The sequence below is a fragment of the Elephas maximus genome, chromosome 3 (assembly GCF_024166365.1).
Source record: "Elephas maximus indicus isolate mEleMax1 chromosome 3, mEleMax1 primary haplotype, whole genome shotgun sequence".
NCBI classification, from domain to species: Eukaryota; Metazoa; Chordata; class Mammalia; order Proboscidea; family Elephantidae; genus Elephas; species Elephas maximus.
The window spans coordinates 147,852,275-147,868,709 of NC_064821.1; the positions used below are offsets into that span (position 1 = coordinate 147,852,275).

The 16,435-nt window shown below is 42.2% G+C and overlaps 1 protein-coding gene across 3 annotated transcripts in view; it reads left to right on the forward strand.

The window, feature by feature from the left end:
• Positions 1-743: 743 nt before the first annotated feature.
• ARHGAP29 (Rho GTPase activating protein 29) overlaps positions 744-16,435 on the forward strand; it is a 94,983-nt gene continuing 79,291 nt past the window's right edge. For 2 of the 3 annotated variants that reach the window (XM_049879737.1, XM_049879740.1), the window contains exon 1: positions 744-894. Coding sequence is in view for 1 of the 3 variants with exons in the window: in XM_049879740.1 (XP_049735697.1) it covers positions 882-894 (13 nt within the window). In the remaining 2 variants the exon portion in view is untranslated. Of the gene's footprint in view, positions 895-11,721; positions 11,834-16,435 lie in introns of all 3 variants that reach the window. The other variant, XM_049879738.1, reaches the window with a different exon arrangement.

The window sequence follows — 16,435 nt, forward strand, 5'->3', positions numbered from 1 at the left end:
CACAGACTAGGGGAAGGGTATTCTTGGTAGAGTTGTTTTGCATTACTAATATGTATTCTCACTATTCAACAGTAATGTCATTCTTTTCCCCCCATATAGGATGTGTTACTGATCTAACATCTAGCTAAGTGCTTTTCCCATCTTGTTGACTAATGACTCGCATTACTTAAGGACCATTTAATGGTAAGAAGCTAGTATGAATGCAAGGTTAGGGGGACATGTGTTCAACTAGTGTTTACTGAGTACCTCCTATGTGCCAGGTATTGCACATAACAGTTAATGTTTTGAGTAATTTTGTCTTCTGAAATTGAAAGACAGTCGAAGACAGAAAAGAGGGTGCCAGTTTTAAAGTTAGGCACAAAATGTATTTTTGTTTCTAAATGGAGAAGGAGGATGGGGGAAGAAATTTATTCTGTCCACCTGAAAAATGTCCACTTAAACATTAAGGACTGCAGGCCTGATCCCTGCTGGAAGGTGTACAAGGTGACTTGTCCCTAAGGTTCGCTCCAGCCGCCCTGCTGCCACCCGCACAGGGCTTTAACACGTCCTGCAACGTTGGGGGGCAATCAGCAGACTGGGGCGCAGCTGACAGCCAGCACCCGAGAGCCCGCAGCCGCCCCACCTGCCAGAGGGCGCTTAACCCCGCCCCCGGGAGCGCGGACCAATGGGCTGGGCCCCGGGGGGCGGAGCGCGGCCGAGTGGGCGGTGCGAGGCTCGGGGGCGGGGCGGCCGCGGCCGGCGCGGTGGTGGCTGTAGCAGCAGGGGCGGCGGCGGCGGCTCGGCCGGGCGTCCGCGGGCCGTGGGGGATGGGGGCGGCGAGCTCCAGCCCTCGGCGGCGGCGGCCGTAAGTGCTGGGCGGGCGTCCGCGTCCGGGACGCGGGATGGAGCGCCGCGGTGAGTGTGGGCGTCGGCTCCGGGCGGGGGTCGCCCCGTACGGCCGTCCGCCGGTTGCCGTCCAGGGTCCGGGCGGCCCACGCGGCGGCCCCGGGGGAGGCGGCTGCGGGCTGCGTTGGTGGCCGGAGCCCCGCGGGCCGGGGTCGGACGCGGCGAGGGGCATGCGGCAGGCGGGAGCGGAGGAGCGGGAGGACGAAGCGGGCGAGCGCGCACTTGGCGGACTGCGGGTTGCGTCCATAGTTGCTGCGACGCCGCCCGGGCCGCCGGGGAGAGGCTGGTGGGGGGACTTCCCTCCTCTGCCAGGTTCCCCGAGCGTCCCGCAGCCCGTCTCCCCATGCAGAATTCAGGGGCTGCTTTACAGGGATTGCTTCAGAGTCGTCAAGTTCGCCTTGCTCGCTTGGGATCTTTTTGGAAGTTTGGTTGCGTTTTTTGAAATTTCAGTCTGATAAATGCGAAGGCTTATGAAACAACAGACATCCCGCGTTCCATATTTGCCTTTTCTTACCAGACATCCCCTCACCTAGGCTCGGACTGGTGCAGGGTGGTGGTACCCAAAACACCCCCCTTCCGGTTCTCTCCAAGTGCCCCTGTCTGCTGCGTTCCTGTCAGTCTCTCCCCATCCGTGTCTTTCTTCCTCTGGTTGCTGTGCCTTCACTTACCCCTCCTCACCCCTGCCCCATCCACCTCTTCCAGCCCTGGTCCTACGACCAGCCTTGCACTTTGGAAAATAAAGAATTGACTGTCGGAGGATTGCAGCTACTACAAGGAGAGGGTGTCACTGTGAATTCTGGCCTGGATGTTCCAGGACTCTGACCTCCCCGTGCTCGCGGAGAGAGGAGTGAGGGCGGACGGAGAGGGGGCCTTGCTTTGGCCGGAACAGAGAAGGCAGGGATTTTCCTTGTTTAAGCCCCTTTGAAATGTCCAAGATCTGTCTCGCTTTTTCGCCACCACATCTCTTTAGAGACCAAGGGTGGGTTCCTTTACCACCCCCTCCACATGGAGTTTTTTGGATCCTTTACATTCTCGGTCTTCTAAAGGTGAATCTTTGGGGGTACTAGAGAGTGTTTCTTGAAAGCCCCAAGGCAGTGGTGGAGCTGAATAGACAAGGAGCTCCCCCTGCCCGCCCCCCCCCCCCCCGTCACTTACCTTTTCCTTACCTCTTTGGAAATTACCTTTGCCTCCATATTCAGGGATTTTTTTTTGGCGGGGGCGGGGGGCGGGGGGAAGGGGGTGCCCCCTCTTTAAGAAAAAGAACTCAGAATTAGATATGAAAGATAATATTTGGAATAAGTAAAGAAATCACAACAAATTATACGAGTCTTGGAGATTTGGGTCCCTTTCTTCTGAGATTTTTTAGGAAGTTTGCCAGAAATGCGTACTTAGAAATGCTTCCTGATTGTAGGAACTGTGCAAGTAGGCACCCTGAAGCTTAAGCTTCATTAGCTTTACAGTACATAGCCTGTGGTCTCATGGTTCTGAGAAGAGTTTAAGAATGAACTTGAAGAAAGTAAGATAGGCCCCCGGTAGAAAATGTGTCGGTCCCCAAATTGGCAGGAAATAAAACTTTGGCCTAGAGAAAGAATATACTGTCCATCTAATCTATGGTGGTTGGTTGTTCCCTGCTCTCCCCACCTCCTTAAATAGAACATTCTCCTAAGCACCTTCACTTCAACACCTCTCATAGCAGGTTCTGTGTAAAAGCCTTTGACCCAGGAATGTGGACTTCAGCAGTCACTGCTGTCGGTCCCAGGGGTTAGTACCAGAGCAAACAGAACTTATGGTCTGCAACGAACCCAGTAAGGATTTTCATTCCTGTGCTCATTGCTGGTTTATTCAGCATTCACTCAAAGAATCTAGTGTGATCCCACTCTGTGCTAGGCAGGGTAGAGATGGACAATACTGAATAAATAAGGCCCAAAAAAAAAAAAAAATTTTTTTTTTTTTAAGACATAGTAAAGGAGCCATGGTGGTGCAACAGTTAAGCACTCTGCCACTAACCATGGGTTGGTGGTTTGAACATACCCAGTAGCTCCTTGGAAGAAAGACCTGGTGATCTGTTTCCATAAAGATTATAGCCTAGAAAATCCTAGGGAATTTTCTGTCACGTGGGGTGGCCGCTATGAGTCGAAAATGGACTCAGTGGCACACAGCAACAGCAAAGGCGTAATAATGTGAGCTCCCCAAGAGATGTGTGCCAGGTGGCCTATGGAGAAGTACAAGGATGATGTATTTTCAATGGCGAGAATGTGAAGGTTTCTTGGAAGAAGTGATTAGTTTGTGTTTGAAGTTTAGAGAATGATTGTAATTAGCACAGAAGCGAAATGGTCTTTCTGGGTAGTTCTGATCCAGCTTTTGTGTTTCTATTTTTAAGCTTCTGAGGCTTTTTTTTCTCTTCACCTCACCGCTAGCATGGTGATAAGCTGCAAAAATAAAGGCACTTTCACGTGTAAAGAAACAAAAGCCCCCACTGATTTCCTTCAAGTCAATCCTGACTTTGGCCACCCCCAGTGTGTAGAGTAGAACTGTGCTCTACTGAAGTGCCTCTGGGTGGGTTAGAACCACCAACCTTCCAGTCCAGCATTTAACCATCTGTGCCACTCAGGGACTCTGTGTGAAGAAAATGGGGGATTTAAAGGGAAGGTTAGGAGCCCATTCTGGTATAATGAGGATTTTTGGGGGGGAAGGTTTACACTTTATTCTTTGACTTTATTATTACTCTGATAAGCAAATAAGCCACCTGTTTCAGAGAGCAGGCGTTTGATGCCACTGCCTCCCTGTATAAGAATATATATAGTTTAAATGTCCTGAGACAGTTTTCAAATAACATAGTCCTCCTTTCTGAGAAAGAAGATAGAAGAAGTGGGAGATATTTAATGTATTTTGAAAAGTCTTAGGGAAGGGAAAAAGTTGAGTTTGAGGGACTGACTATTCAAATAGAACCTCTCATATTTTAATTTATCTAATATTTTTGAGCAACAGCATGATGTCAGATTTGTGCAAAGCATTTGTTTAGCTTGCTGGCTTTCAAATGGTTCTGTTTTCTGAAAATGACAGGATTAGATCAGCCCTGAGACACATATTACATGTATGCTTTGCTAGGGAAAAGCAGAGGAGTAAAGGGGAAAGAGGGAGTCCTGGGTGGTGTGAATGGTTAATGTGCTCAGCTGCTAAATGAAACGTTGGAGGTTCAAGTACACCCAGAGGCACCTTAGAAGAGAGATCTGGCAATCTACTTCAGAAAAATCAGCCATTGACAACCTTACAGGGCACAGTTCTACCCTGACACACATATTGGGTCACCGTGAGTTGGAATTGACTCACCAGAAGCTGATTTGAGAGCAGTGGTGGGTGGTTCAGTGGTAGAATTTTTGCCTTCCATGTGAGAGACCCAGGTTTGATTTCTGGCTAGTGTGCCTCAAGCTCCAGCCACTACTTGTCTGTCAGTGGAGGCTTGCTTGTTGCTGTGACGTTGAACAGGTTTTACTGGAGCTTCCAGACTAAGAAGAAAGGCCTGGTGATCTACTTCTGAAAAATCAGCCAGTGAAAATCCTAGGAATTGCAGCAGTTTGATCCCACTGTGCATGGGGTCCCCTGAGTTGGGGCAACTCAGTGACAGCTAACAAAAACAAAGGGGGAAGGAAGGGGATGGGTCTCTGGTCTGAGATGGGAGAATCTTAGGCTAGCCCAGAGTACAACCGAGGAGTAGATTCTTTTTTTTTTTTTTAAACAACTTTTTGTTACAGAACATTTCAAACACATAGGAAGATAGAATAGTATAATGAACTGCCATTTATTCAACCCCAATTTCAAAATTTATCAGCTCATGACCAGTCTTGTTTTATCCATGTGATAGTATGCCGTCAAGTTGGTTCTGACTCATAGCAACCCTACAGGACAGGGTCAAGTGCCCCATAGGGCTTCTTAGGCTGTAACCTTTGTAGCAGCAGATTGCCAGGCCTTTTCTCCTGAGGAGTGAATGGTGGGTTTGAACTGCTGATCTTTTGGTTGGCAGCCAAGTGCTTACCTGTTGTGCCACTAAGGCTCTTTAGCCTGACTCATTCTGTCCTATTATTTTGAAGCAAATCCCAGACATCATGTAATTTCATCTGTAAACATATCAGTGCATTTCCAAAAAGACAAGATTGCTTTTTAAATACTGTTACCGTTATCAAATATCCAGTCAGTGATCACATTGACTTAAAGGTCATTTCTTTTTTGAACAGTTTTTTTGAGTCAGGATTCAGATAGAGTCTACACATTGTAATTGATACGACACACACACACACACACACAATTTATGGGGGTATAATTTACATATGATGACACGTACTGTTTCTAAGTATACACTTTGAATGAGTTTTGACGAATGTATACACCCATGTAATCACCACCACAGTCAAGATACAGGGCAATCCCATCACTCCAAAAAGTTCTTCATGCTTGTTTGCAATACCCTCCACCCCTACACCACCACCTGTTTTGTCTCTAAAGATTAGGTTTTTTTCTAGAATTTCATATGAATATAATAATACAGAATATATTCTTTTGTGCCTAGCTTCTTTCATTTAGCATAATGCTTTTTGAGATTCATCCATTATTTTTACAATATTATGGGTATTTATTATTAAGTGGTTAAGAGCTTGACGTCTAACCGAAAGGTCGGCAGTTCGAATCCACCAGCTACTCCTTGGAAATCCTATGGGGGCATTTCTACTCTGTTCTGTAGGGTCGCTATGAGTCAGAATCAACTCGATGGTAATGGGTTTTCGAGTATTGTTAAGTAGTATTCCATTGTAAGGATATATCACGATTTGTTTTATTGATTTATCTGTTGATGGACATTTGAGTATTTCTGGTTTTAGACTATCAGGAAAATTGCTATGAACATTTGTGTACATGTTTTTGGGTGGATGTATTTTTTCATTTCTTTTGGGTAGGAGAAAGAAACTGCAGGCTGTTTCTTTAGTGTTTCATTCTAGCCAAAATTTAAAATTCTGGTGGATGTTTAGCGGCATCTCGTTGTAGTTTAAATGTGCATTGCACTGATCATAATGATGTTGAGGCAGTTTCTTCTCATTTCCAACATCACTGGTGTCAGTGAAATGCGAATTTAAACCACAGCGAGGCACCACTGAATGCCTTGGAGTGCTGTTTCACGTGCTTGTTGCTCAGTCCTCTATCTTCTTCGGTGAAGCGTCTGTTCAGATCTATCACTCCTTATTTTATAGGGTTGTTTGTTTTTATTATTGAGCTGTAAGAGTTCTTAATATAATTTAGATGTAAGTCATTTGTAAATATTTTCTTCCATTTTTGTGGCTTGCATTTCATTTCTGAATAGTGTCTTGCGAAGAGCAGAAGTTTTAAATTTTGAAGTACAGCTTATCAGTGTTTTCTGTTATGGTTTGTGCTTTTTTTTATGTCCTGGAACACTGTTCCCTAGATTTTGCCCCCTTTTCTTTTAGAGCAGGGATGCTCAAACTTTTTCTTAAAGGACTGAGAGTAAACATACCGTCTGAACTACTCAGCTGTGCCATTATTGCTCAAAAGCAGCTATAAAAACCTGATTCCGACTTCTGTGCACCTTCACGTGTTACAGAGTAGACCTGAGCTCCATCGGGTTTTCTCGGCTGTAATGTGTATGGAAGCAGATCGCCAGGCCCTTGTTCTGTGGCGCCTTTGGTTGGGTTTGAACCACCAGCCTTTGTTTAGTAGTTGAGCGCAGTTTGCACCACCCCAGGAACCGTAAAGCAGATAAAGACAATACATGAACAATTGGGCATGACTCGGTGCTAAAAAAAAATTATTTACAAAAACGCAACTGCCTCCTCTAGTCTCTGAATCTAAAAGATTGACGGTTTTAGGTTGTGTGTTCATGCCTGTGACGTGTGATGGGTTACTCATTGAGTATGCTGTGAAGTAAAGGTTGAGATTAATTCCCTGGCCCACCCCATATGGGTATTATTTCAGTATTATTTATTGGAAAGATTACTTTTCCTCCTATCAAATTACTTTGGCGCCTCTGTAAAAACCAATTGGATATTTTATATTATATCTGAACTCTATTCTTTCCATTGGTCTGTGTCTTTTTTTGAGGTCAGATAGTGTATGTCCTCCAGCTTTGTTCTTTTTGAAAATTGTTTTGACTGTAATAGATCTTTTATATTTTCATAAAAATTTTAGACTCAGCTTGTCAATTTCTACTCCACCCCCTACCCCCCACCCCAGCCCCCCCAAAAAGCCTACAGGTGTTTTGTTTGGAATTGCTTGAAGCTATACCTCAATTTAAGGAGCCCTGGTGGCACAGTAGGTTGGCAGTTCAAGTCCACCAGGCGCTCCTTGGAAACTCCATGGGGCAGTTTTACTCTGTCCTGTAGGGTTGATATAAGCTGGAATCGACTGGACGGCAGTGGATTTGTTTTTTGTTTGTTTGTTTTGGGTGGCACAGTGGTTGACTGCTTGGCTGCTAACTAAAAGGTCGGTGGTTTGAACTTGTCAGCCTCTCGGAGGGAGAAAGATGTGGCAGTCTGCGTCCGTAAAGATTACAGCCCTGGAAACCCTATGGGGCAGTTCTACTCTGTCCTATACGGTCGCTATGAGTCACAAGCTATGAGTTGGAATCCACTTGATGGCAATGGGTTTTTGGTTTTATACATCAGTTTGGAGAAAATTGACATCGTAACAGTATTGAGTCTTCCAGTCCATGAACTTAGTATACCAGTCCATTAATTCAGTTCTTTAATTTCTTTCAGTAGTGTTTTAATAGTTTTTAGTTTAGGATCGTGTGCATATTTTGTTAAATTGATCCCTTAGAATTTCTTGTTTTTTTCTGATGCTTTTGTAAGTAGTATTCGTTTTTAAAATTTCATTGTCCAATTGTTTTGTTGCTACTATATAAAAATAAAATTGATTATAGTATATTGGCTTTGTATCCTGTAACCTTGCTATATTTATTTATTAGGATTTTTTAGGTACACAAACATATCACCTCTGAATAAAGAATTTTACATCTTCCTTTCCAATCTGAATGCTTTTTCATTTCTTTTTCTTACTGTCCTTGGTTCAGACCTCCAGTAACAATATTGAGTAGAAGTGGTGATAGTAAATATCCTTGCCTTCTTCCTGATTGTAAAGGAAAACATCTTTCGTCATTGACTGTGATGTTCACTGTAGATTTTTTGTAGATGCCTTTTATCATCTTAAAGAAATTCCCTTCTATTTCTAGTTTGCTGACTGCTTTAGTCATGAATGGGTGTGGAATTTTGTTAGATGCTTTCTCTTCATCTGTTGAGGTGATCAAATGGTTTTTCTCCATTGAATGTTAAGCTATGCTTGCATTCTTGGAACAAGCTGCAATTGCTTATGATGTATTATCTTTTTTATATATTGTTAGATTTAATTTGCTAATTCTGTGTTAAGGAATTCGGTCTGTAATTTTCTTTTCCTGTATGTCTTTGTCTGATTTTGATATGACAGTAATGCTGGCCTCATAGAATGAACTGGGGAGAGTTCCTGTCTCTTCTGTTTTCCAAAAGAGTTTTTATAGGTATGATATTACTTTAACTGGTTGGATAGATTACACCAGTGAAGCCACCTGGGCTGCAGTTTTCTTTGTGGGAAGTTTTAGCTCGAGAATTCAGTTTCTTTAATATATATGGGGTTACTCAGATTTTCCGTGTTTTGTGTCAGGTTTGGTAATTTGTGTCTTTCAAGGAATTGTTCTATTTCATCTGAGTTGTTTAATTTATTGGCATAAAGTGTTCATAATATTCCCTTGTTATTATTTTAATATCTGTAGGGTCTGTACTGATGTCCCTTTTATCATTTATGATATTAGAAATGTGTGTTGAATTCTCTTTTTTCTTTCATCAGTCTAGCTAGATTTTGTCAGTTTATTTGATCTTTTCAAAGAACCAGCTTTTGGTTACATTGATTTTTCTTTATAGTCTGCTTTCCATATCATTGATTTCTGTTCTTATCATTATTTCCCTTATTTGACTTTGGGTTTAATTTGCTCTTCATTTTCTAGCTTCTTAAAGTAGAAGCTTAGATCCGGATTTTAGATTCTTTTTTAAAACGAAGTATTTAAAGCTGTACATTTTTCTCTAACCACTGCTTTAACTGTGCAACTTACACATTTTTATATGGTTCGTTTTCATTTTCATTCAGTTCAAAATATTCTCAATTTTCTTGTGATTTCGTCTTTGACCTATGGGTTATTTAAAGTTTGTTTTATGATTTCCAATATTTGGAGATTTTCCAGCTATTTTTCTGTTACTGATTTTAAATTTAATTTTGTTTTCATCAGAAAACATACTTTGTATGATTTTAGCCCAGCCTGTTGCTGTTGAGTCGATTCCGACTCGTAGCGACCCTGTAGGACAGAGTAGAACTGCCTCATGGGGTTCCAAGGACTGGATGGTGGATTTGAACTGCCAACCTTTTAGTTAGCAGCTAAGCTCTTAACCACTGTACTACCAGGGCTCCTGTATGATTTTAGTCCTCTTAAATTTATTGGGACTTTTTTATGGTCCTACAAGTGGTCTGTTTTTAGTGATTATTTCATGTGCATTTGAAAAGAATGTGTATTTTGCTGTTGTTGTGTGGAATTTTCTGTGTCAGTCAGGTCAAGATGGTTGTTCAAGTTTTCTGTATTCTTATTAATTTTCTGTTACTTGTTCTACCCGTTAATGAGAGGTTTGTTGAAATCTCAGTGACCATTGAGGATTTGTCTATTTTTCCTTTCTGTTCTGTCAGTTTTTGCCCCCATATATCCTGAGACTCTGCTTTAGGGGCATATAGTTTTAGGATTATGTATTTATGCTCAATTGACCTATTTATCATGAAATGTTTCTCTTTTCCTTTGGTAAAATTCCTTCTCTGATATGATAGAGCTATTACAGCTTTCTTACGATTAGTATTTGCATGGTGTATCTTTGTCATTTTACTTTTAATCTATTTGTGTCGTTATATTTGAAGTTTGTTATAGACAGCATATAGTTGGGTTTCACTTTTTTTCTTTTTAATCCAGCCTGACAATCTCTGCCTTTTTATTGGGGTCTTTAAGGTATTTATACTTAATGTAATTATTGATTTCATTGGGTTTAAGTCTGTCATCTTGTTGTTTGTTTTTTATTTGTCCCATTTGTTCTTTGCTTCTTTTTCTTTTCCTGCCTTCTTTTGGATTAATTTTTCTAAGTTCTGCTATGTCTACTATTGGCTTAATAATTATACCTTTAAAGATTTTAATATGGATCTTTAACTCATCAGTCTACCTTCAGATAATATTCTGTTTCACATATAATGTAAGAATCTCGCTGTATACTTCCATTTCCCTCCTTTTACTTGGTGCTATTATACATTTTACTTCTGTATGTTATAAATGTCATTTAATAAATTAAAGAAATATATAAAATGAGGATTGTTTTGAAACTTCATTTTTGGTCTAGAATACATTTTTCTTTAGGACTAACTTAGATGTACCACTAAGGCATGACCCTTCTGGGGTCTGTCCTGAATGCCTTCAGTGTTCAACAGGTCTCTCCATTCTGGCTGATGAGAACCCAGTCTCTTAGCTCTGTGGAGCTATGGGAATTGTTTAGCTACAGCTCTCTGGACGTTCTTTACCTATCCTTTTGAAGTTACATCCTACATTTGTGCAGCTTAGTCTTCAGCAGTAGAATTAAGAAATTGCCTATGTAAATTTCTGGAGCTCTCCCTCTGCCTCCGCATAGCTGTTTCCCTGGTATTTTGTCTTTCAAATTCCAGCTGCCATACTCTCCCTGAACTATGATTCATATCTCCTCAATTTAGCAAGAGTGCCATGCTCTGCTTGCCTCCCCCCTCCACATGTCATGGTGCAGAATGTGTCTGTAGGCAGAAAGTTGGAGCAATTGTAAGGCTCACCTCATTTGCATGTGACTCCATCTTTCAGGGCTGTCAGTAGTCCAGTGTCTGCAGATGATATTTTATATATTTTGTACAGTAACTAGTTGGTTACAATGAAGTGGCAAGTCTGGTCTCATTTATTCTTGTTCATGATATATCTATATTTTTTTAATCTAGAGATTTCCCTTCTATATTTTTTTCTTCCAACTTATTGAAGAAACTGTTATTTGTCCTGTAAAATTGCCTACAGTCTAGGTTTTGCTGGGTGCACCCTTTGGTATAATTTGGTATAATGTTCCTCTGTCCTCTATATTGCTTATAAAGTTGTAGTTGAATATAGAGCAGGGTTTTTCAACCTTGGCGCTATTGACCAGTTAGTGCCATGAAATTCTCTGGGGAGTTGTCCTGTGCATGTAGGATGATTAGCAGCTTTCCTGGCCTCTACCCACTAGATGTCAGTAGAACCCCTTCCCCAGTTGTCTCCAGACATTATAAGATGTTCTCTGACGATAAAATCACCTAGGGTGAGAACCCTGATCAAGAGACTTGATCAAATTCAAGATCACCTTTTTTGGCAAGACTCCTTCACAGGTACTGTTGTGTTTTTCCAGTGGCAAGCAAATAATATTTGCTGTTTTGTGATGTTAGAGGCCGTTGATGCTCAGTGAGTAGGTTCATTAATTTGTCGTTGTTAGTTGCCATCTAGTCAATTCCGATTCACAGCAACCCCATTGTGCCATAGGGCTTTCAAGGCTGTGACCTTTCAGAAGCAGATCTCCAGGCCTGTCTTTCAAGGTGCTTCTCTGGGTGGGTTTGAACATCAACCTTTCAGCTAGTAAATGAGTGCTTAACCGATTGCACCATCCAAGAACTGAGCATTAATTCATTAGAGATTATAAAATGGTGATATTCTAATTCTGTCATGCCTCCTTTGTTTATAAGGTGAAATACGTGTATAGAGAGAAACTTTCTGGGGCCAAGAGGTCCTCTTCAGCATTGCCTGCCTGCTCCTTGACAGCTGCTGTCCCTTCTCCCCGACTCCTGTCCAGCTCCGGTGAGGACGACTCTGTGTTTTTGGTGGTTGTGTCAGTCTGCTCACATTGATCTTCTGAGGTTAGAAGGGCATTTCATCTGAGGTATTTTTGGTTTTAATGATGCATCATGATGATGGAAAGACATTTGGGCTTTGAAAGGCTTTATGTATTGTGTGTAAGTTTAGTGTAAGAAATCCAGTAGCAGAGTGGAAGAGGAGTATTTCTTACTTCCTAACTTCCTCCATGGTAGGATTGGCCTCATCTCCTCAGAGTTCTACCTTTTGGGGGCAAACCAAGAACTGATGTTCACCTCCTTTTGTTTTGAGTCAAGATAGAGGTCTTTGCTCTGACTCTTGTCTGTGCCACGCCCTCCCCCCGGTTAGTCCTTCCTGAAAACTCCAAGAGTCAGGTTAGGAGCTGCTCAACTCAACCTTGAGTGATGGTGTATGGGCACTGCCTGGCATTAGGCCCCTGCCTTCCTGTTTCTACTTTTCTTCCTACTCAGATATTTTTCTCAGGGTTCTGGAGAGTTTGAGAGTAGAGTTGAAGAAAATGAGATAGGCCTGGGTGGAAAATGTTTAACTCTCCCGGAGAGACATGAAGTAGAAGTGTGGCTGAGAGGAGGAGCACCTGTCCACTGTGTTCTCCTATGGGGTTGGACTCCCCCACAGAGCATTCACCTCCATGTCTGCACCTACGCCTCAGGGGACTGAACAGCCAAGGCAGCCCTGGCTCTAGGATCTGGTTTCGGCAGCCACAGCTTGGATTCCAGGGGTTAGTGCTGAGTGGAGCGAAAATTCTGATAAAAATGCACCCTGGAAGAGTTTTCAGTCCTGTGCCTACTTGCCATCTTCGCTGTGGTTATTAAGAAAAGTTCCCAGAGGGCAGTTTGTTCCAGATAACTGTGTGCTAGGTGTCCAGTACTGAAAATCTCACTAGAATCCAGTAAGGACAAATCTAAAACACCAAATATCTGTGGCACAAGACAAAGCGTACTATAAAGGCCCCAGTAAAAGTATATACCGCCCCCCCCTCAAAAAAAAAAGCCAAGCCTGTTGCCATCGAGTTGATTCTGACTTAACAGCAACCCTATAGGACAGAGGAGAACTGCCCCATAGGGTTTCCAGGGAGCAGCTGGTGGATTCAAACTGCTGATCTTTTGGTTAGCAGCTGAGCTCTTAACCACTGCACCACCAGGGCTCCAAAGTACATACAGTGCCCTATACAAGTGCACAGGGGAGGGAGACTGTCAGTGCAGAGGATGAGCAGGCTTCAGAGCAGGGAAGGCATTCTATCTGGGTAGGATCATGAGCCTGATTTCAATAGGCATAAAAGTGGACAAGGGCCATTCTGGACAGAGTTGTTATATGTTGCTAGTTTATAGTATTAGTGAAGTTAATACTGTAAAATTATGAGTTGTTATGAGGTGAAATGTTATAGATGAGATCTTTAAATTTTTATTTAATTCTTTTTTCCCCAAGTTTTGATCATGAGCCACTTTTATCAGTTGGTACCAAACTAGCTGGCTTATTTATAAAAGACAGTTTAAGGCATATGCTAGGACACTGGTATGGGGTATTTCACCTCGTTTTGCTATGCCAAATAAATGCATCCCTCTGCCCAGACAGCATTCATTTGATGACAATTCTTCCTCACAGGAGGGCGGGAAAGAAGATAAGGCAGTTAGTTGTCAGGTTTGTGTCTGAGAGGCCAGGACGCTTGGGGTAGGGAGTGACTGCTGGGCCCCCCTCCCCCCGCCATTAGGCTGTGTGTACGTGTTGTAAGTCAGTCTCCCACTGCCTAAAGCCCCAGCTGGCTGGGTCACTCACTCTCCCAACCCCCTCACCGGCCTCAGGGCCAGGACGGTGGACGAGAAGCTGGAGCTCCCATCCTTGCCTCAATGAACAGAAGGAGGGAGGAAGGGAGCAAGTAGCAGAAATTTTGTGGTCATCCTCCCTTGGATTCAAAGGTTCCGAGGAATGGACCTATCCTGTGAGACAAAAGATGCAGGAAATTGTACCTGGAGCGTTTTTTTTAGTTCTCCTGAAGTTAGGTTCTGATGATGCAACTACTACTACTTGAATTTCACAACTTCCTAGGAAAAACTCAATGGTTTTATAAATAATGTAACACCCCTGTGCTGTCAAGTGCCATTACAATGCACCATCAGCGTCTTCCACTGAATCTGACAATTCACATCATGCAGAAGGTTTTTAATTTCCTGAAAAATGGCTGGACAGACAAGTTGCCCAGGGCAGGGAACTGGGAATACTACAGGTAGGATTGACTCTAGTATGTTCCATTTATAATCAAATAGAAATCATTAAGTGGTTTTTGAACCAGTTAATAAGTCTGGAAGGAAGAAAATACTAAATACAAACATCTAAAAATATATAGTTGCCTTGAAATCTGTTGAATTAAATCCACCTGTGTGCCCAGCTGCAGCACCAGGTGCCTCAGGCAGGACTGTAGCAATGACTGTGCTCAGTGCTTAGTGCACCCCAGGCTCCGTTGGAAAAGGCCCCAGGCCAGCACTCTGGCTGCCTGGGATCTCATTCACAACAAATCTACTGGGTGACCTTGCACAAGTTGCTTAGCCCTTTTTTGTCCCTTAGTTACTCATCTATAGGTAAGGATGTACGTATATCCATAATAAGATTATATCTGGGAGAATAGAAAAGAAAACCAAAAAAAAAAAAAACCAAACCCAGTGCCATCGAGTCGATTCCAACTCATAGCGACCCTATAGACAGAGTAGAACTGCCCCATAGAGTTTCCAAGGAGCACTTGGCGGATTTGAACTGCCGACCCTTTGTCTAGCAGCCGTAGCACTTAACCACTGCGCCACCAGGGTTTCCGAATAGAGAAGAGCACTATTCAAATGCAGGGTTTTTTGTTTTGTGATTATGGTATAATACATTTCTTCCCTCTCCTTTTTTTCCCTAAATTTTATTTAGTTTGTTCTTGAGACTATAAACAGCAAAACATAAACCAATTCAACAGTTCCTACACATACAACTTAGTGACATTGATTATGTTTTACAAGTTCTGCAGCCATTCTTATCCTCCTTTTCTGAGTTGTTCCTCCGTCATTAACATTAACTGACTGCCCCCTGAAGTTCATATCTAACCATTCAAGTCCCTGTTATCGGTTTGGTCCCATATAGATAGTTCTTAAAAGAGCATAATGCTCAAGGCAGATGTTTTTTACTAGTTAAGCTAAACTACTGTTCGGTTTTAAGATGACTTCAGGGAATATTTTCGGTTTAAGATTTAAAGATTATATTAGGGCAGTAGTTTCAGGGGTTCATCCACCATCCATGGCTCCAGAAAGTCTAGAGTTCCTAAGAATTTGAAATTCTGTTCTGCATTTCCCCCCTTTTGATCAGGATTCTTCTATGGAATCTTTGATCAAAATGTTCAGTAATGGTAGCCAGGCATCATCTAGTTTTTCTGGTCTCATGGCAAAGGAGGCAGTTGTTTATGGAGACAGTTAGCTACACATTCCATATCTTCTTCCTATTCCTGACTCTCCTTCTTCCTCTGTTGCTCCAGGTGAATAGAGACCAATTGTTGAGCCTTGGATGGCTGCTTGCAAGCTGTTATGACCTCAGGCACTACACAACAAACTAGGAGGTAGAACAGAAGCACTAAACAAGTTAAGTGGGATGTCCCATGAAACCATGACCCTAAACCTCTGTACCAAGGAACCAAATTTCATGAGGTGTTTGGTTGTACATAAGCAGCCTCAGCAGCTACTCTTTTTTTTTTTTTTTGTCATTGTTGTAACTATATCTATCACACAACTTTTGCCAATTCAACTTTTTACAGGTGTACAACTTATTGACAGCAATTACAATAATTGACTGTGCAACCCTACCCTTAATGCAATTTTACCATCATCATTAACTCCTTTTTCCCCCTCCCTCCCTCCTGACCCTAACCACTAATAAACTTTGGTCTCTATATATTTGCCTCTTCTTGTGTTTAGTATAAATGAGGTCATAAAATATTTGTCCTTTTGTGATTGGCTTATTTCACTCATCATAATGTCTTTAAGCTCCATCCATACTGTAGCATGTATCAAGACTTCATTGCTCCTACTGGCTGAGTAGTATTCCACTGTATGTATGTACCACATTTTATTTATCCATTTATCTGTTGATGGGTATTTAGGTTGTTTCCTCCTTTTTGCTATTGTGAATAGTGCTTTAATGAACGTTGGTACATAAGTCTCTTTGAGCCTCTGCTTTCAAGTCTTTTAGGTATATAACACTGAGCATCTTTTCATGTGTTTGGTGGCCATTTGAATGTCCTCATTGGTGAAATGTCTATTCAAGTCCTTTGCCCATTTGATGATTGGATTATTTATCTTTTTGTGGTTAAGTTGTCAAATTTTTACATATATTTTGGTTGTTAGATTCTTGTTGGACATATGGTTTCCAAAGATACTCTCCCAGTTGGTGGCTCGTCTTTTCACTTTTTTGGTAAAATCTTTTGATGAACACACGTTTTTAATTTTTATGAGGTCTCATTTATTTTGCTGTCTTTTGCTGTTTGAGCTTTTGTTATTATATTAGATAATCCATTGTTGAAAGCTAGGCTTGACAGTGTTGCCCCTG